The following is a 19,722-nucleotide window of genomic DNA, read 5'->3' on the forward strand; positions in this document are numbered from 1 at the left end:
GGGATCGAGCCCCGCATCGGGCTCTCTGCTGAGCAGGGAGCCTACTTCCCCCCTCTCTCTGCCTGTCTCTCTGCCTACTTGTGATCTCTGTCAAATAAATAAATAAAATCTTAAAAAAAGAAAAAAGAAAAACATGTTTATTTCTAAGTTTTCTAAAACATTAAAAATTCCCCACAATCCCACCACATAAAAACCACCACTGCTAACTGATATTCTGGCAAACTTCCTTTCAGTCTTTTTTCTATGCGTATATAACATAGTTGAGAAAATGCTAATACATAATATATAGTTATTAGGGAAACTTTAAAAGCCATTATTGTGGGCGCCTGGGTGGCTCAGTGGGTTAAGCCGCTGCCTTCGGCTCAGGTCATGATCTCAGGGTCCTGGGATGGAGTCCCTCATCAGGCTCTCTGCTCAGCAGGGAGCCTGTTTCCTCCTCTCTCTCTCTGCCTGCCTCTCTGCCTACTTGTGATGTCTCTCTGTCAAATAAATAAATAAATAATCTTAAAAAAAAAATACATTATTGTTATTATTCAGGAAATAAGTTTAAAAAAGACATGTTTGTTGTAGAAAATTTTTAAATATAGATTTAAAAAGAAAAATATAAATGATATGTCTGGTGTATTTATTTTCCATTTTTCATAGAGCTTTGCTTGTTTTAAATTTTAATGAAGTTAGATTATTTTGTAACATAAGCATGCTGTTTGATAATTTAATATCTTTTGCATACCTTTTGTATCACTAAGTAGTTTTGTACATTGCTTTTTCTTTTCAAGATTTATTCATTTGAGAGAGAAAGAGTGTAAATGTGTGCATGCGAGCAGGGGGTGGGGGTAGGCAAAGGGAGAGGGAGAGAATCTTAGGCAGACTCCCCACTGAGCATGGAGCCTGATGTGGGACTCAATCCTACCACATGAGATCACGACCTGAGCCAAAATCAAGAGTCCTATGCTTAAGGGACTCAGCCGCCCAGGTGCCCCTATATATATATCTTTTTTTGACACTACAGAGTTTAAAAGTTTGGACCATGACTCAGAGTAACGAATTCATTTACTATCACAATGTACACATATACAAACATGAAATGGAAATTTCTTATAAAGCAAAACTTACCTTTCCTCTGATATTTTCTTTTTTGTTGTCTGTTTTGTTTTTTGTTTTTTCCCCCTCTGATACTTTCAAACTGATTTCATTTTATTTTTTCAAATGCTGACAGCAAGTCAGTTTGTTTTTAAGATTCACTAATGGATTTCAACCCGTTCTCTTAGCAGCAATTCCATGATATAGTTACTCAATCCCCTGTTATTAGATATACGGACTGCTACCAATTTCTTGCCATTATAAATAACTCTGTTCTAAACATCCTTGTAACTATGCCTTTGTTAGAATTCCATGATTTTTCTTTTCCTTAAGAGAAATTTCTAGAGGTGAAACGACAAGGACAAAGGATGTATAAAATTTTAGGGGAGGTTAATATTTATGGTCATAGTAGCTCCTTGGAAAGTTGTACCAAATAAACTGTTTATAGTTTGATATCCTAATTTTTTCAGTTAATGAATGTTAGTTATATATTGCTGCGTAACAAATTACCCCCAAATTTTGCAGCTTACAACAGTAAGTATTTACTCTATCACCGTTGTAACAGGTGGCTTAACTGGCTCGCCTGGGTCAGGGATTCTCAGAAGGCTGCAAGTCAGCTGCTGGTCGGGGCTGTTGGTCAGAGACATTAGTTCCTTGCCACAAGGACCTCTCTAGAGAACGACTCGCCACATGACAGCTAGCTTCCACTAGAGCCAGGGCACTGAGAGGAGAATGGCGGCAAGCAAGACAGAAGTCACAGTCTTTCTGCAGTCTAAACCAGGAAGTGACATCCCGAGACTTTTGCTGTATTCTACTCACCAGAAGGCAGTCACTAGGCCCAGCCACACTCAAGGGGAGAGGGTTACATAAAGGCATGAATACTGTAGGTCTGGACCACTGCTGGCCATTTAGAGGCCCCCTATCACACTGGAATATTGTAGGAGCTGACACTAGTAGAATTCTTTTAAAATGCCCCTTTTAGGCATCATCTGAGAGAACCTGTCTCCTTTAAATAAAGACTGAACCAATGACAGCGGCCTCACCTTGAAAAGAATTACATTACTGGGGCTCCTGGGTTGCTCAGTGAGTTAAAGCCTCTGCCTTCGGCTCAGGTCATGATCTCAGGGTACTGGGATCGAGCCCCACATTGGGCTCTTTGCTCAGCAGGAAGCCTGCTTCCTCCTCTCTCTCTCTCTCTCTCTCTCTCTCTCTGCCTACTTGTGATCTCTGTCAAATAAATAAATAAAATCTTTTTTTTTTTAAAGAAAAACATTACTTTCCCCAAAATTCCTGATGAAAATTTGTTGGTTCTGCATTATCAAGAGAAGTCATGGGCTTTGACTTAGATCATTAAAACTGGAATTTTATTTAGGGGCACGTTAGTGGCTCAGGCGGTTAAGCATCGGACTCTTGGTTTCAGCTCACATCATGATCTCAGGGTCCTGGGATCCTGCCACACATCAGGCTCTGAGCTCCGCAGGGAGTCAGTCAGCTTAAAGAGTCTCTCCCTCAGCACCTCCTCACCGCCCCACTCACAAACATCCTCTCTGTCTCTCTCAAATAAGTAAGTCTTTACAAAAAACCGAACTGAAATTTATAAAATGTATTGTTTATGGATCATTAATTAGAACTAAAATTTACTCTATAAATGTATTAACCCTCTATTTCAATTATTATTGTCACACAACGAACCACCCCAAAATGTAAAGGTGTAAAACAAAACAGCCTGTAAATTTACTTACCATTCTGCATCTTGGGAGGGGCTTGGCAGGTGCAGTCAGTCTCTGCCAGCCAGCTCAACTGGAGATGAGGAGGGAAGATGGCTTCACACAGCTACTCAGCAGGGGCGGGGAGCTGGGATATGGCTGCACTCCTGGTAGTGGGAAAGTGCAGTTTTTGATGTCAGAGAGACTTGGAATAAAATTCTGGCTCTGTTACTTTTTGCAGGTAACATTTACTGGGCATTCATGGTAGCAAATATTTAATCTGTGTTAACTCATTTAAGCCTCCTAATAACCTATGAAGCCCCACATTGTATGCAAGGAAACCAAAGCACAGAGAGGCTAACTAATTTACCAAAGGCCACACAGAGAATAAATGGCAGATGATAAATAAACCCAGGGACCTGAGTCTAAAGCCCACCAACTCAACCCCTATCCAGCCTTGCTTCCCACTCTTTGTTCTGTGATCTCAGTGAAGCTAGTGAACTTCTCTGCAAAGTGGAAACTGTTCTGAGTTCCTGTGAGCATTAGTAATCATCTCTGTCGAGTGTGCTGGTTAGTGTCTTACCTCAAGGCGATTTGCTCACCACTTGAAAATGAGTTTTTTTGCTTCAGGCAAGTTAAATTCTGTGGTGAGGGCAGAAGGGCCAGCTGAAGTCAAAGCTGCAAGTGCTGTAAAGTCCAGGGTTTAGGCACTAAAGCAATGGAATTGGTTTACCTAGATGTCAATCCTCACTCTGCAACCTGCCACATTACCTGTCACAACCTGCCTGTTCATCTGTATATTGGGGATAAAAATAATACCTGCTTTCTTGGTCTGAGTATATGGGGCAATGTTGGGAAGTGCTCAGGAACCTAAGGGTTTGGGCACTGTCAGTGCTTGATGAATATAGGTTTTCATAATGGTGTGGATGGATGTAATGATCAATCTATGGTTATGTAATGTTAACATAGGTAATAGTCTCCTGTGTTAGGATTCTTGTGTGTATAGTGTACTGGGAAGGCAAAAATCGACTCACAACAAAATCCTTTCTTCCCAGTAACTGCACAATCATTTGCTTCACTCCCAGCATAACATCCTTGCCCTACATCCACTGTGCTGGGGGCAGTGGGAGAAAAGCAGAAAATTCAAAGAAGGGGGACAGACCCCAGATTCCCATCCCAACACCCAGAAGGTAGACAGCTGGGGGATGTTGCAGTTCAGCCAGAAAAATGATCAACAGGTTGGCTACAGGACTTAGTAGGTAAAGCTGCTCTACATGAGAAATTAGGAAGAATGTTCCACTGGGTGGGGTTTATTAAGTCATTGTGAAAAGGTGTGGAATCTCTTTTTTGGGAGAGCATTAAGAGGACCCGTCTTGCTCTGCAGGAATAGTCTTTAAGAGGAGTTCTTCACTCTCGGCTTCAAGGAGCTCACGGTTCTGTGAACGTCATTATCTAAACTACTTTGGTGAGCTGGAATCTCTAGCTTTCGAGGATGGCATTCTGCAGGAAGAGAATGGCCAGCTCTTGACCAGGAACAGCTTCTTCGTGGGAGAGAAGAGGGAACCTGTGCTCCAGGGGACGAGGCAGCAGACCACTGAGCTAAGAGGGACTCAGCTCCGACGGCGACCTGAACGTAAGCCTTGATACACCGTATGGAAGGGCCTCGAACGCAAGGAAGCCACGGCAGGTCCCGCAGGGAAGCGTGGAAGAGGGAATTGCCTCAGTTGCTCACTCTGGCAGAAAGGAGGGCTTCCCGGAGCTGACTAGGGCGGTGACGCTGGAACAGGCATCCCGGATTCCAGTTATCTAAGGTGCAACCCCACAGCTTCGGGGGATCTCTTCCCGCCACGAGATGGAAATGATTTCCCGAGGGCTGACGACACCCGCCAAATCGTCTGCATCGGGCTTTCCCCGGTTTCTCCTCCCCCAGTCCCTTCACCAGCGCCTCAGGCCTGACTGGGAATGACGGCCCCGACCGGAAAGGGAAGCCGGAGGCAGCCGCCCCGGGGCGCCCGACCCCCGAATGGGCGACCTCGCTGCAGCGTCCCGCCGGCGTCCGGGATCTGGCTGTACTTCTGGGGCGCAGGACCCCGCCGCGAGCCTGGACTCGGCGGAGCGGACGTAGAGCAGGCCGGAGGGGCGCCGCTCAGAGCCCCCGCGGGGAGCAGTCCGCGCGGGAGAGTCGGGGGCCGCGGGGCGGCGGTTCCTTGAGGCTCGGCGGGGCTGGGCTGGCGGAGCGCACCGGGCGTGGGCGGGGCCGGCAGAGCCGGGGTTAATGTCCGCCCCGCCCCGGCCGCACTGACTCAGTTTCACCAGAAACCTGAAGAGGAGGAGGCCGAGCCCCAGCGCACCCGGCACCGGGGCGGAAGCGGCGGCCGGAGCCGCGCAGGAAGCCGGGACCGGAACCTCTGCAGGCCGGGCCCCACCCCACTCACCTGCGCAGGTAACCCGGGCCCCGGAGCGCGAGGCGGGGACGGAGCGGGCTCGGAGCATGTTCGGTCCTTTGTTCGGCGCTGCTGCGTGTGTCCGGGTACGTGGGCTCCTTAGCCGTCCATCTGACCGTCCGTCGGGCTGCGGGCTCACCCGGAGTGTGCTTGACGTGGCCCGCGTCCCCTTCCTCACTCCCCGGGCGCGGGGTGCTCCCCATCCCTCCGCCTGACTTAACTCCCGGCCGGCTCGCCTCCCTTGAAGCGTCGGGCTGATCCCGTGTGTCTCCTTCCCCGTCTCCTACCCTCTTTCAGATCGCTAGCACCCTCGGAGCCCACAAGCCCGCGCAGTGAAGGTGACCCCCGTGGGGAGGATGGCGACGGCCCAGGGGAGGATGATGGCCTGCGCCCGCCTCTCCCAGGCCCGCGTCCCAGCATTCGCCGTGTGGCTCCTGTGCGCGCTCGATCTCCTGGGCACCGAGGCTGGGCCGCCGCCCGCGCCCCCCGGGCTGCCCACGGGAGCCCCCTGCCTGGAGCGCTTTACCGCCGGGGTGCCTGCCTTCGTGCTCGATACCGAGGCCTCGGTCAGCAACGGGGCCACCTTCCTGGGCTCCCCCACCGTGCGCCGCGGCTGGGACTGCGTGCGCGCCTGCTGCACCACCCAGAACTGCAACCTGGCGCTGGTGGAGCTGCAGCCCGACGGCGGGGAGGACGCCATTGCAGCCTGCTTTCTAATGAACTGCCTCTACGAGCAGAACTTCGTGTGCAAGTTCGCTCCCAGGGAGGGCTTCATCAACTACCTCACGCGGGAGGTTTACCAGTCCTACCGCGAGCTGCGGACCCAGGGTTTTGGCGGTAAGGACGAGGGAAACGGGTGGGATGGATTTGGGGGAAATTTAGAAAGGGGGTAGGTCACGGAGTCCTGGGGAAGGCGAGGCATCAGAAAGCAGTAAGGAAGACGGTCTCTTTCTGCCCCGACTGCTCCTTAGAAGTAGGCAGTACAAGCAGTAAACAAAGGGCAGGCTTTGAGTGGGGAGGGGAAACATTCTAGAGCCCAGACTCTGGGTCCGGAATTCAGGATGTTGAATGGGCTGGTGCTCCTGGATGTGTGTTTGGGAGAGAGGAGGCAGCTCCTTGCCAGTCCTGGTTCCTGACCGTGATATGCGTAGTCAGGAAGTGAGTTGCCTGGAGGCCTCAGGGTGACTAGGTAAGCACCCCCTGCGGAGCACTCTTCTAGGCACCTTGAGGCCCTGTTGAGTGAGCCTGGGGGAGAATTTCGGCTCTGCTGCCAGGCAGGGACAGGTTGGCTTCTGTCTGCACCCCTGTCCCCATCTGTTGGCCTTTTGGTGGTCTGGAAGAAAGGGCCAGACCCCAGATGCTAAAAGACAAGCCTGGTCAGGGGGGGAAGGGGAAGGGATGGTGTTGTGGGCACAGGACCCAGAGGCTCTGGGGTGGGGATGAAGAGGGTTGCCCTGTGAGTCAGCCCACTGGTATGTGTACCTGGTAGGGGAGGGATGTCAGCTGTCCAGGCAGGTGTGTGTGGACGCGGTGAGCCAGTCGGGGCTCTCCCAGCTGAGGATGTGGTAGCCTTGTTTACTTCCAGGGATAAGGGCAAGGTGGGGGCTCTTCCTTCCTCCTGGGACTGAGCAGTGCACTGGGATTAGGGCCCTTCCAGAGACTCTCGTTGCCCATTTTTTCTCCCGCTGCTCTGGCCAGGTGGGGCTCCAGGGCAGGGATGGGTCACAGCTGATAACCTCTGTTAGCACTTGATAGTTGACCCATGGCTGTACCACTCAGCCTCCGACTTCGGCCTCATGACAGCCACTTCTGAAAAGGGTGCTATTAGTCCTCAGCCCACTTTTTAGATTAGGAAACTGACTCCCGTGTTAAATAATTAGCCCAGGATAGCACTGCTTATATATGGGAGACATGGGACTCAACCCAGGCAGGATCTTCAAAAGGCCCGTGCTGTTTTTCCTGCATAAGACCACCTTTTCTGGTAGAAACCCAGCACTCTGACCCAAAATAGCTCAGGAGATAACAGTCCTAGGGGCTAGGACTGGGCTGGTGCTCAGTCTGGGGGTGGTCTCAGTTCTGGAAAGTGGAAAAGAGACTGTCTAGCTTTTTCCTGGGCCAGTGTCTCTCTCTCAGGTTAAGGACCTGCTCTTCTCCCTGTCCTTCCAGTAGCTCTCCTGGCTCTCTGAGAAACGGTGGGATGAGAATTCCGGGTGGGGGAGGTGGAGAGTGGGTACCATCTCTGGGCCAGGCTGGGCCACCTGAATCCCACTGGCCCAGGGCCTGAGCCTGTTCCACGAGGAAGTGGCACAGAGTGTAGGTGGTGATGACACTAATTGACCTGAGCTGCTTGTGCCTTCCTGCTCTGACAGAGGGTCCATGGGAGCCCCACTCCAGAACCCAAATCTAAAACTCTGGGTTCTGGTCAGGGAGATGAGTTGGTTGGGGCTCCCTGGTCTTGAGACCAACCTTCCTCATTTGGAAACCCCCATCTCCGTGCCCCCTTCCAGACTGGCCTGTTTGCACAACACAGGGTGGAGTGGGGATTTCCTGGGTCACTGAGGAAGCTGGGTAGGGTGTGAACGGAGTGTGAGCTCCAGGCCATTTTTAAGGGTGCTGCAGTGCTCTGGGGGTGGAGGGGAGCTAGTTGGTATCAAGGAGTCCATTCTCAGATGAGCCTCGCTAGAGGTTGGAGGTGGGAAAAAGCTGGACAAAGCCATCCTGGAGGCTCAGATGGATTAAGACAGGCAAGGTGGACAGAGGCTCGGGGCATCTAAACCTTTGATTCTTGCACAGGGTAGAGAAATCCTCGACAGAGTGGGTTAGCTTGTTCCCTTTCCCTGTCTGTGGCCAGGCCAGTCCAGTCCAGATTCCTTTGGCCTCCTGAGCACCCTGGTCCTTCCTGCACTCCCCTCACTTGCCCTCCCCCTCTTTCTGTTGGAGGAGTGGCTTAGGAGGAGGAGTCTGTTTCCTGGAGACCTGAGGCCTGGCAGCAGTGGGAGGGGCTGGCTTTATGGCCACTCTGGCCCTTTGTCCTCTTGAAGGGGTAGGAAGTAGGGAGTGGAAGGGTGGAGCATCTGCCCCTTGCTCCCAGGGCCTGGGGCTGGGTGGATGTGGCTGGTTTGGCCCAAGGCCTGGAGCATCACTCCACTGTCCACTGGGGCTAGCCTGTTTGTCTGCTAGGGAGACTGGCGGGTGTCTTGGCTTCAGCTTTCTGAAAAATGTAACGAGGGAGGCACCCCCGTGGCTTTGTCTCAGAGGTCACCCCAGAACCTGTCCCTCTTGGACCCTTTACTGATTGCCAGCCAGGCCCCCAGAGTGTGGGTTCCGTCTAGACAGGGGCTTTTCTTTCCTACTCTTCTGGTTCTGTTTCCCCACATTCCCGGGAAGCCAGGGCCTCCTTTTCTCATTCTTCTAGGCCTCCACACCTGTGTGTGATATGCTTTTCTGTGGAAACTCTCTCCTCCCATCCCTTCACTGGCCCTGTGTGTCCTGGTCTTCCCCCTTGGGTCCACCCTGTGTGAGTCTGCCTCATCAAAGAGGAATCTCTGTGACTCAGCCTCCCACTAGCGTTCTTATCTCTTACCTTCTCTTCTCCTTTCAATTCACTCTCAACGCTTGACATAACTCTCTGTAGAGCCTTACTAGAGGGCAGTTCAACAATATCCATCCAAACTGTAAAAGGGGGTGCCTGGCTATCTCCGTCGGAACAGCGTGCAACTCTTGATCTCAGGATGGTGAGTTCAGGCCCCACACTGGGTATAAAGATTACTTAAATGAATAAATAAATAAAAACTTTTAAAAAACCCGGTAAATGGGGGCACCTGGGTTGCTCAGTGGGTTAAGCCTCTGCTTTTAGTCAGGTCATGATCTCAGGGTCCTGGAATAGAGCCCCACATCCGGCTCTCTGCTTAGCAGGGAGCCTGCCCCCTCCACCCCCGCTCTCTCTGCCTGCCTCTCTGCCTCCTTGTGATCTGTCAAAAAATAAAATACTAAAAAAAAAAAAAAAATCAACCCCAGTAAATGCACATAGCCCCCAACACAGTTCCACTTGCAGGAATTCATCTTGTGGCCATACTTACATGTGTGTAAACCAACTTACCAGCCAGTTACTCACTGTTTGTAACAGTGAAGAATTGGAAGCCATCTAAATGTCCATCAACACAGCCTATAATTGCATATGGTAATGCTGTTTTAATAATAAACCTGAGGCAGTATGGTTTAGTTCTTAGTAGGGAAAGGAGAGGAAAGAAAAAAAGAAAAAAAGAATCTAAATCAAGAGGAGACCGGTGTACTTGTTAATTAAGTTGTAAGTTATGGTGCATTCATATACTGAGTACTGTGCAGTACAAGGAGATTGTTTCCATGTTGCTATGGAATGATTTCCAAAACATACTGTGGGAAAACCATGAAAGAGATCTCGCATGCTTCTGAATTCAGTACTATCTCTCTTGATACTCACAAACACACACAAAATAGTATGAATGGGTCTCCCACTCCCCCTGCTTGTGTTCCCTCTTGGGCTGTCTCTCTCTGTCAAATAAATAAAATCTTTAAAAAAAAATAAGATTTTATTTATCTCAGAGAGTAGGAGCAGGACGGGAGGGGCAGAGTGATAAGCCGACTCTGCTTTGAGCAGGGAGCTGGGTGCAGGGCTCCATCCCAGGACCCTGAGATCATGACCTGAGCCAAAGGCAGATGCTTAACCCACTGAGCCACCCAGGTGCCCGTCTTTTGTACTTTTTGAATTTTTTATCCTACATATGTACTGCCTAAGTTAAAACAACCCTGAGATTATAAAAAGTAGTCACAATCACACTTATAAGTAGATGGGTGACTTACAGCATGGTGTCTTAGAAAGAGCTATGGAGTCAGATAGACCAGGGTCCAGATCCCAGCTCTTCTGTTCAAAAACTGAGTGGCCCCAGGCAATTCATTGAACCTCTCTGGTGTCAGTTTTCTGATCTGGAAAGGGGCAAGAATGCAGTTGTGGATGATGGTTAGGAACGCAGGTGACTTAGATCAAGGGTCAGCAAACTTCCTGTTAAGGTTCAAATAGGAATTATGTTACGCTTTGTGGCCCATATAATCTTTGTTCCAGCCACTTCAGTCTCTTGTAACACGAAAGCAGCCGTTGACAATATATAACCGAACAGATGAAGCTGTATTCCAATTCATGGGTGCACATTTGAAATTTAGGTGCTTTCCCGAGTCACAAAATACTAATCTTCTGAGGCGCCTGGGTGGCTTAGTGGGTTAAAGCCTCTGCCTTCGGCTCAGGTCATGGTCTCCGGGTCCTGGGATCGAGTCCCGCATCAGGCTTCCTGCTCCGTGGGGAGCCTGCTTCCCCCTCTCTCTCTGCCTGCCTCCCTGCCTACTTGTGATCTCTCTCTTTCTCTCTCTATGTCAAATAAATAAATAAATTCTTAAAAAAAAAAATACTAATCTTCTGATTTTTTTTCAACCATCTAAAAGTATAACGGGTAGTGGGCCAGATTTGGCCTGCAGGCCAAAGTTTGTCAGTTCCTACTGTAGATGATGATACGGTCACCAGGAGACGTTAAACTCTTGGAAGCTTTGTCAGTAAACCCAGCTCCATATCTCTCTCTATCTCTGGCCTCTCCGGAGCTCGCATGCACACTTCTGCTGTCCGCTGGTTACTCCTCAAGTTCAGCTTCTCTGATTGAACCCCACAGGTTCCCTCTCGATTGGGTTTCCTTTCTATCTGCGTCCTGGCTTCTTTTCCACCTGCCAGTGCCTGTCAGATAGTGGAAGCGTCTGTCCGACATTCTTACCACATCCTCCTTTCCATTCCCTCTAATTCCAAGTATTCCCTTCGCACATGCCCTGAACTGCTGTGCTGGTCCCCTCACTGGCCTCCTCGCTTCAGAGAAGTAATTCAAGGTGGGGAGCCTGGGTGACTCAGTCAGCTGGGCATCTGCCTTCAGCCCAGGTCACAATCCCAGGGTCCTAGGATTAATTCCCGCATTGGGCTCCCTGCTCAGTGGGGGGCCTGCTTCTCCCTCTGCCGCTCCCCCTGGGTGTGCTCCTTCTCTCTGACAAATAAATAAAATCTTAAAGGAGGGGGGAAGCACCTGCATGGCTCAGTCGTTTAAGTTGTTTAAGTGTCTGCTGCCTTCGGCTCAGGTCATGATCCCAGGGTCCTGGGATCGAACCCCATATCGGGCTCCCAGCTTAGTGGGGATCCTGCTTCTCCCTCTCCCTCTATCTCCCTGCTTGTATTCTCACTCTCAGTCAAATAATGAATAAATTTTTTCTTTTAAAAGGGGGGGGAAGTAATTCAGGACAGCGGGATCACTTGCTATATCCTGGAGCTCAGGAGGGCCCCTTCCTCCAGACTCCTGGACCTCGATCATGCATCTAGGAAGTCCATGTCTAGTGCAGCCCTGGCCTCCAGGACTCTGCCCCTGCTCATGGCCATGGCTGTTCCCTTCCTGTAGCGCCAGTTCTTAAATGTTTGAATGTCATTTCTGCTGTGTCCCCGTGCTCTGGCTCCGCATTGAGAGTGCTTTGAGGTATGTCTCACCACGCTGGGCTCTTTCTTGACCTCCAGACCTACCTTGCGAAACCCCAGCTCCTTTTTTTGGCTCACATTTTCTGCTGTTATCAGTAGCACAGCACATTCTTCCCCACAACCAAACCAAAAAAAAAAAAAGACAAAAATTAAAGAATTAGAAACTCATTACTCCGCTGTCCACTGGGGCTCTGACTTCCTGTGGCCTCTCCCCACTTGGCGTGTCCGCTTCCTTGTCTGGGACACACACCACGCATTGCTGCATCTTGACTGGTCTTTTCTCCCATGTTGCTTCCTGGTGCTCAGTGTCCTCTGCCCAGCAGGACTGGAGTCCCTCAAAGGCAGTGTCTCCCTTCCTGTAGCTGCTGAAACAAAGTACTACAAACTGGGTGAATTCAAATCACAGAATTTTTTTAAGATTTTATTTATTTATTTGAGAGAGAGAGAGAGATAGTGAGAGAGAGCATGAGCGAGGAGAAGGTCAGAGAGAGAAGCAGACTCCCCGTGGAGCTGGAAGCCCGATGCGGGACTCAATCCCAGTACTCCGGGATCATGACCTGAGCCAAAGGCAGTCCTCCAACCAACTGAGCCACTCAGGTGTCCCCAAACCACAGAATTTTATTGTCGCACAGTTTGAGAGGCCAGCAGTCCAGAATCCAGGTGTTGGCAGGGCCCACGTCTCCCTGAAGAGTTGGGGAGGAGGCTTCCTGGCCTCTTCCAGCTCCCAGCGGCTCCAGATGTACCTTGGCTGTGGCTGCATCACTCTCATCTCTAACTCCGTCTTCACACGGCTTCCCTTCACTCTGTTTTCTCCTCTTCTGTCTTCTGTAAAGACACGTGTCATTGGATTGGCCTAGCCAGCTTCACGGCCTAACCGCGAATGATCTCATATGGAGATGCTTAACTTTGTTGCTTCTGCCAAGACCCTTTTTCCAGAGAAGGTCACATTGACAAGTTCTGGAGTTAGACATAGGTATGTAGTCTGGGTCCCAGCATTCATCCTAGTACAGGCAGGAATCCTGCTTTGATCTTGTTTCTCCCAAGCCCCTAACTTCAGACTGGGGGAAGCCGCAGGAACAGGCATTGTCAGACTGAGGGAGGGTGTGACTCCCTGAAGAACCCTCGTAAGGGGGAGGCAGAGTCCGTCTGCGGTGCCAGAGGCAGGCACTCTCCTCCCATGGCTGCGAGCTCTGGGACACCAAGGCTTGCCATGTTGCTGCCCAAGGACTCTGTGCTTCAGACCTCTACCAGGCTGGCCTTCCCAGCCAGCAATCCAGACCAGCAGAATGAGGGGTAATACTGTTACTTGGCTTTTCAAAAAATATTGTTACTTGAACTTTTTTTTTTTTTTTAAGATTTTTATTTATTTATTTGACAGACAGAGATCACAAGCAGGCAGAAAGGCAGGCAGAGAGAGAGGAGGAAGCAGGCACCCTGCTGAGCAGAGAGCTGGATGCAGGGTTGGAGCCCAGAATCCTGGGCTCCATCCCAGGGTCCTGGGATCATGACCCGAGCAGAAGGCAGAGGCTTTAACCCACTGAGCCACCCAGGCGCCCCTTACTTTAACTTTTTAAAGCAGTTAGCACAAGTACCTGGTTGTTACAGAAAATGGGAATAAGCTCCTCTGTCATGTATATTTTTTCCTTATTTGTGATCAAATGGCACATGCTGTTCCGTATTTTGCTTCCAGAAGCGGTTTTACACTAAAAATGCCTTCAGGGGGTGCCTGGGTGGCTCAGTCGCTTAAGCATCTGCCTTGAGCTCAGGTCATGATCCCGGGGTCGGGATTGAGCCCCGTGTTGGGTTTTTTGCTCAGCAGGGAGCCTGCTTCTCCTCTCCCTCTGCCCCTTCTCCCCTGCTCATGCTCTCTCTCTCACTCTCTCAAATAAATAAATAAAATCCTTTAAAAAAAAAAGATGCCTTCAGTATATCAAAGACACATCTAAAAAGAGGTCAGGATGCTGATTTAGTTGTGAGCCCCTGCCTGGGCCATGCGCATGCTGCTGAGCCCCTGTGTGGCTCCGTATTGTTCCCCACTTCAGGAGAGCTCTGGTCCATCCTGTGAGAGTTGACCTGACCTTACCTTCCTCTTCAGCGTCCCGGATCCCCAAGGTCCGGGCAGGCATAGACTTGAAGGTGCAGCCCCAGGAACCCTTGGTGCTGAAGGACATGGAGAACACAGATTGGTATCTACTACAGGGTGACACAGATGTCAGAATAGAGGTGAGACACTGGACTGGCTCCCTGACTCCCACTTCAGCTCTCCAGGGCCCCCTTTCCAGGGCCACAGGCCAGTCTGAGCTTCCAGATGGGTGGGGTGGATAGAAACCAAGGATCCCCTTAATACCAAGCCCCTGTGCCCTCCCTTTGGGGGTGGCTGTGTGGCAGGGAGGACCTGGGGCAGCCCAACGGCATCTGGGGTCCCAGCCTCACAGCTCTTCCTGTGTGTAGAAGAATGAGCCGGACCAGGTGAAGCTGTGGGGACTCAAGGAAGGCACCTACGTGTTCCAGCTGACAGCGACCCATTCCAACCAGCCAGAGAGCATGACCAATGTCACAGTTACTGTGCTATCCCCCAAGCAGACAGAAGGTGAGGGAGGGGGTAGGGAGGCCGTTCGTGGAGCCAGCCCTCTCTGTTGATGGGGCCCCTCACAAGCTTTCCCTTCCCCCCAGAATATTGCCTCGCGTCCAGCAAGGTGGGCCGCTGCCGCGGTTCCTTCCCCCGCTGGTACTACGACCCCAAAGAACAGATTTGCAAGAGTTTCGTTTACGGAGGTTGCTTGGGCAATAAGAACAACTATCTTCGGGAAGAGGAGTGCAAGCTAGCCTGCAGGGATGTGCAAGGTGGGCCTTTAGGGGGTAGCTTTGGGGCTCAGGTGACTTTCCCCGTGGGTGGTCTCTCCGAAGGTCAGGGCAGTGGGTGGGGGAGTCCTCCATTTCCAGGCGCCCCTGTCAGCTCATTCCTGCCGGGACCTGGCACTGACTCCTCACTCATCTGTTTTCTTTCTTCTAGGCCCCTCACTGGAAAGGCACGGTCCGGGTGAGCTTTGCTCCTTTCCCCATTCCCCTCACCTCGGCTTTCACCTCACCTCACCTTGGCTTTGTCGCCACCCCAGCTCCCTTTGCCCAGTCCATTCCTGCCCTCATAAGATGTGGAAGGACCACAAGTGTCCCACCTCTTGCTGCCCAGCACCCTGTCAAGATCTGCCCAGTGTGTGCAGGAGGGCTTGTGGGGGGCGGGGGTGCCAGTCGTGGAGCAGGGGACATGTCATAATGCCATGTTGGGGTAGAGGAGGCCAGGTCGATGATGGACTCTTGGTACCTGGTGACCTGTGCTTGAGCCTGACCTCACCCTTACTGCCGTCCTGCCCCACCCAGTGTGCTCTGGCACCTGTCACCCCGCCGAGTTCCGCTGCCGCAACGGCTGTTGCATTGACAGCTTCCTGGAGTGTGACGACACTCCCGACTGCCCCGACGCCTCCGACGAGGCCACCTGTGAGAAATGTGAGGCCTAGGAGAGGGAGGGGTGGTGGGCCAGGGTGGGGGAGGCCTGCACTGTGCACCCTGCACCCCGGGGGGAGACCCCTGTGGGACCTGGGCCTCTGAACTTTCATCTTTGCAGACACCAATGGCTTCGAGGAGCTCCAGAACATCCATTTCCGCAGTGACAAAGGTGAGATTCTCCCCTGTGCCCAGGGTCGGGACAGAGGCCCGCACTGCTGTCTTCTCTCACTGCTCCAGGGTGCTTGAGGGGCCTGCTGGGTGTGTCCCCTGCAGGTAGAAAGCTGGTGGGCAACTAAGCTCTCTTCATTTCCATGTTTCCCAAGCATGGGTCCTCCTCGTAACACCTTCAGAGATTGAACCATGCCTGCATATAACCGAGACGTGATTTACTTAGCATTTTTCCTATAAATCAAGTACTTTGTTTTTTTAAGAGTTAATTTACTTGAGGGGCACCTGGGTGGCTCAGTGGGTTGGGCCTCTGCCTTCGGCTCAGGTCATGATCTCAGCGTCCCTGGATCGAGCCCCGCATCGGGCTCTCTGCTCAGTGGGGAGCCTGCTTCCCTCTCTCTCTGCCTGCCTCTCTGCCTACTTGTGATCTCTCTGTCAAATAAATAAATAAAATCTTTAAAAAAAAAAAAAAAAGAGTTAATTTACTTGAGAGAAAGAGAGAGAGAATGAGCAGGAAGGAGGGGCAGAGACAGCGAGAGAGAGAAAAGCAGATTTCCTACCGAGCAAGCAGGAATCCTAGTATCCTGGGCTCAATCCCAGGACCCCGAGATCATGACCTCAGCCGAAGGCAGACGCTTAACCAACTGAGCCACCAGGTGCCCAAAGTCAAGTACTTTTTAAACTTAATGTATTATAAATAAACAAACAATGTATTAAAAGAAATATCATCTCACTAGCATATATGGAAAGCCACTATTACATGCTGCAAATCGAGATGAACTATTAAAATAGCCATAATAGGGACACCTGGGTGGGTCAGTTGGTTGGACAACTGCCTTCGGCTCAGGTCATGATCCCGAGACGAGTCCCACATGGGGCTCCCAGTTCCGTGAGGAGTCTGCTTCTCTCTTTGACCTTCTCCTCGCTCATGCTCTCTCTCACTGTCTCTCTCAAATGAATAAATAAAATCTTTAAAATAAATAAAAAATAAAATAAAATAGCCATAATAAAACAATGTTAATAGGGGTGCTAGGTCGCTCAATGAGTTAAAGCCTTTGCCTTCAGCTCAGGTCATGATCCCAGGGTCCTGGGATCGAGCCCCGAATTCGGCTCTCTGCTTGGCAGGGAGCCTGCTTCCAATCCTCTCTCTCTGCCTGCCTCTCTGCCTACTTGTGATCTCTGTCTTTCAAATAAATAAAATCTTAAAAAAAAATGTTAATAAATTTTAGCCCTTAGCCCCGATAGGGCTCAGATCCTGAGCCTTCTTTGTTAAAAGATAGACCATCCAAAAAAAATAATAATAATAATAATAAGATAGACCATCCAGTGTTAAAGAAAATGAAAATAAATAAATAATTAAATAACAATAAAAAAACAGTTACACAAGTCAGTGGAGGGTATTTCTAGACCTAAAATTGTCCCGGATCTGTCTTCCTTGCTTCTGGCAAAACTGCCAGAAGGGCCAGCTGTTTCTGGGGCCCCCTGAAGCCCTCCCTGTGTCTCAGCATGAGGCAGGAAGCAGTGACCCTGTGGAGCCTGGTGAATGGCAGCAGGGAGGCCCCCCATGGACCCGCTCACCCCTTGGCCTGCTCTGTACCCCCCAGGGCACTGTGTGGACCTGCCAGACACTGGCCTTTGCCAGGAGAACATTCCACGCTGGTACTACAACCCCTTCAGTGAACGCTGTGCCCGCTTTACCTATGGTGGCTGCTACGGCAACAAGAACAACTTTGAGGAGGAGCAGCAGTGTCTTGCGTCCTGTCGTGGTGTCTCCAGTGAGCTGGGCAGTGGGGCTCAGGAGGCGGGGCGGGAAAGGGCTCAGCTAGAACACTATGCTCTGTCTCCAGGCCTGGGCCAGTCCTGGCTCATCATCAGAGTACCCAGAACGGGGGTGGCGGAGGGTGGCAGTGGGTGGTCTGGGATGCTGAGGAGCAGCTGAGTCTCAGAGCCTTGAGTATTGATTTGTTTCTCTCCTCATCCTTTTGTAGAGAAGGATGTTTTTGGGCTCCGGCGGGAAACCCCCATTCCTAACATAGGTGAGCCCTGGTCTGCCCTCTCACGGACGGGTGGGTGTCCTCCCCAGGATTAGCTCCGTGTGATCAGTGCTGACTGCTGAAACCTGTGTCGAGAAGGATCCTGAGGTTGGCTAAAGGGACAGAGTGCCCATAGCCACAAGCAGAGGAAGGAAGCATGGGAAAGTGCATGTCATATGTTTGCCATCAGAGTTCCAGGCCTTTCCTTGAGCTCCTGATGGAACCCAGCTGCTCATTCGCTGGAGGCCATTCCACACCTGGCATCCATCTGACTCGGTCCATCTGCACAGAGTGGGGGTGGGCATCAGAGCTGAGCAGGCCTTGGGAGCTTGCCTCCATTATGCCCCTTCTTCCCCCAGGCTCCGTGGAGGTGGCCATTGCGGTCGTCCTGGTCACCTGCATCGTGGTGGTGACAGCCCTGTTGGGTTACTGCTTCTTCAAGGACCAGAGGAAGGGCCTCCACAGATACCGCCACCGCCGCCAACACCACCACCCTCAGCCCCCTACCCCTGCCAACTCTACCGTCTCTACCACAGAGGACACGGAGCACCTGGTCTATAACCATACCACCCGGCCCCTCTGAGCCTGGGGCTCTCGCAGTCTCTTTCCAGCTCTTGCCTGTCCCTGCTTCCTCCTCACCAAGATGGAAGCCTGGGCCGGGGAAAACTGCGGGACCAGACTCCTACAGCCTGGTTCCCAGGCCCACTCTGCTTCTGAGGCAGGGCTCTAGCCCCTCTGGGAGACATCTCAACGAAGCTTAGGCCTCCCATTCCTGACAAAGCTCCAGGGTCTAGGAGGAGCCGAAAACCTTTGAGCCAAGTCCCACACACAGATGGACCTGTTTGCCTAGGATTTCAGAAGAAGTTGGAGTTTTGTTTCTTGGTCACAGTGGCCTGTCCCCACCCTGTGGCATTGGGAAGGGGCCTGTGGTAATGTCAGAAACTGGAGACCCCCCAAGCCCTCCTCTTCCCACTCTGCACAGACCAGGGCTAGGGTCAAGGACGTCCCTGTATATTTTGTGCTGTAAAGTTGCTTTTTTGTTTATTTAATGTCATGGGGATGGGTAAGAGGAGTGGAAAGAGGCTGCCTCTTCCCTTCCTCTAAGAATGAGGCCTGGCCCCACCAGCCAGCAGCTGCTGTGTCCTCCCCACATGCCCCAGGGCTCTCAGGCATCACACCCCCACCCGCTCCCCTGCCTTCCACAGGCCCCAGTCCACCCACAGGGTAATAAAATGGTTGGTTCTGTGATGTTGCTGCCTCTGCTCTGTGGGGCAGGAGAGGGACAGGGCTGCTGGGGAAGGGGGGAGGCGGTGGAGTGGGACCGCCCTGTACAACCGGTTTGGTGGTTCCCGCTTTGGCCACCTTGCTTAGCAGGTTTTCCCACCCTTCCCGAAACTGCCCTCAGCCCCTGAGGGTGGAAAGAATTGCCGAGTTTGACCACCAGAGGGGAGGGTTGAGGGCCATGGAAGAAGGGGGCCCAGGGAGGCTGCTGTACTGCCTGGTAGCATTATGTCTTCCTGGTTTGAGCCATGTCAAGCCTGCTTGGTTGCCGGGGCAGATCCTGAGTGCTGTGTGTAGTGGGGAACTCAGGGGCAGGGAGGGAGCATGGCCTTGAGCTCTGGGTCTTCACTCCTATTGGTGTGGGGGCCTAGGTCACCACTGTCTCCCCTGTAACCCCCCCCAAAGAAGTTTTGGCCTCTTTACAGGAGTGTTACTGCTTGCTCCCCAGGCTTTGAGCTCCTGCCCAAGGGCCTTTAACTGAGGTACTCCACCCCATACCCCGCTGTGTTTCAGCCAGTTTTTGTTTGGTTTCAAAAACAAAAACAAAAAAAACCCATCCTTTCATTAATTTCTTTTTTTTTTTTCTTTCATTAATTTCTTAAACAAATAATATATTGAGCTTCTATGTGCCCTACACCTCCAATCGGATATTGTCAAGCATGCAGGAAGCATTGCGTAAGTGCTTTATGTATTTTAAGTTCTTTCCTGGCACCCAGCCTTGTGATGAGGGAAGGTACTATTATTATCCCCCATTTTCCAGGACGCTGACTCAGCAGAGTTCCCAGGGTCTTATAGGTACTGAGGACCGGATTCAAATCCTAACATGGCTCCTAGTCTTACCTAAGAGATACTTTTGGACTATAATAATTGCTGTACAGAAAAATAACATGGAGGAGCACCTGGGGGGCACAGTCAGTTGGGCATCCAGCTCTTGGTTTCAGCTCAGGTCATGACCTCAGGGTCATGGGATTGAG

General features: G+C 51.4%; 2 protein-coding genes across 8 annotated transcripts in view; one reads left to right on the plus strand and one right to left on the minus strand.

Moving 5' to 3' along the window:
- PPP1R14D (protein phosphatase 1 regulatory inhibitor subunit 14D) overlaps positions 1–4,813 on the minus strand; it is a 24,676-nt gene extending 19,863 nt beyond the window's left edge. For 3 of the 5 annotated variants that reach the window (XM_059372544.1, XM_059372547.1, XM_059372548.1), the window contains exons 1-2: positions 3,370–4,813; positions 2,823–2,953 (exon numbers count right to left, since the gene is read on the minus strand). In XM_059372544.1, coding sequence (XP_059228527.1) covers positions 2,823–2,825 — 3 coding nt within the window. In that variant the 5' untranslated portion in view covers positions 2,826–2,953; positions 3,370–4,813. The remainder of the gene's footprint in view (positions 1–2,822; positions 2,954–3,369) is intronic. The other 2 variants (XM_059372546.1, XM_059372545.1) reach the window with 2 other exon arrangements.
- A 148-nt stretch (positions 4,814–4,961) lies between these two features.
- SPINT1 (serine peptidase inhibitor, Kunitz type 1) lies at positions 4,962–18,715 on the plus strand. 3 transcript variants are annotated; one of them, XM_059372537.1, is made up of 11 exons: positions 4,973–5,229; positions 5,528–6,067; positions 13,858–13,985; positions 14,214–14,352; positions 14,436–14,606; positions 14,776–14,802; positions 15,141–15,266; positions 15,385–15,435; positions 17,039–17,209; positions 17,423–17,470; positions 17,827–18,715. In XM_059372537.1, exons 2-11 carry the CDS (start codon positions 5,587–5,589, stop codon positions 18,048–18,050), a joined length of 1,566 nt encoding a protein of 521 aa, XP_059228520.1. In that variant the 5' UTR covers positions 4,973–5,229; positions 5,528–5,586; the 3' UTR covers positions 18,051–18,715. The 3 variants fall into 3 exon arrangements, with proteins under 3 accessions (XP_059228522.1, XP_059228520.1, XP_059228521.1); XM_059372538.1 differs by having other exon boundaries at positions 5,224–5,316; XM_059372539.1 differs by lacking the exon at positions 15,141–15,266 and having other exon boundaries at positions 4,962–5,229.
- Positions 18,716–19,722: the final 1,007 nt, after the last annotated feature.

This window comes from Mustela nigripes, chromosome 13, assembly GCF_022355385.1.
Source record: "Mustela nigripes isolate SB6536 chromosome 13, MUSNIG.SB6536, whole genome shotgun sequence".
Classification (NCBI taxonomy): Eukaryota; Metazoa; Chordata; class Mammalia; order Carnivora; family Mustelidae; genus Mustela; species Mustela nigripes.

What these genes read in the sequence shown, in the direction of transcription:
- SPINT1 (XM_059372537.1), top strand. Translation starts at nt 5,587, where the DNA reads ATGGCGACGGCCCAGGGGAGGATGATGGCCTGCGCCCGCCTCTCCCAG. An exon ending in GTCCTGTCGTGGTGTCTCCA is followed by an intron (nt 17,210 to 17,422) that starts GTGAGCTGGGCA and finishes ATCCTTTTGTAG; the next exon opens with AGAAGGATGTTTTTGGGCTC. An exon ending in AACCCCCATTCCTAACATAG is followed by an intron (nt 17,471 to 17,826) that starts GTGAGCCCTGGT and finishes TTCTTCCCCCAG; the next exon opens with GCTCCGTGGAGGTGGCCATT.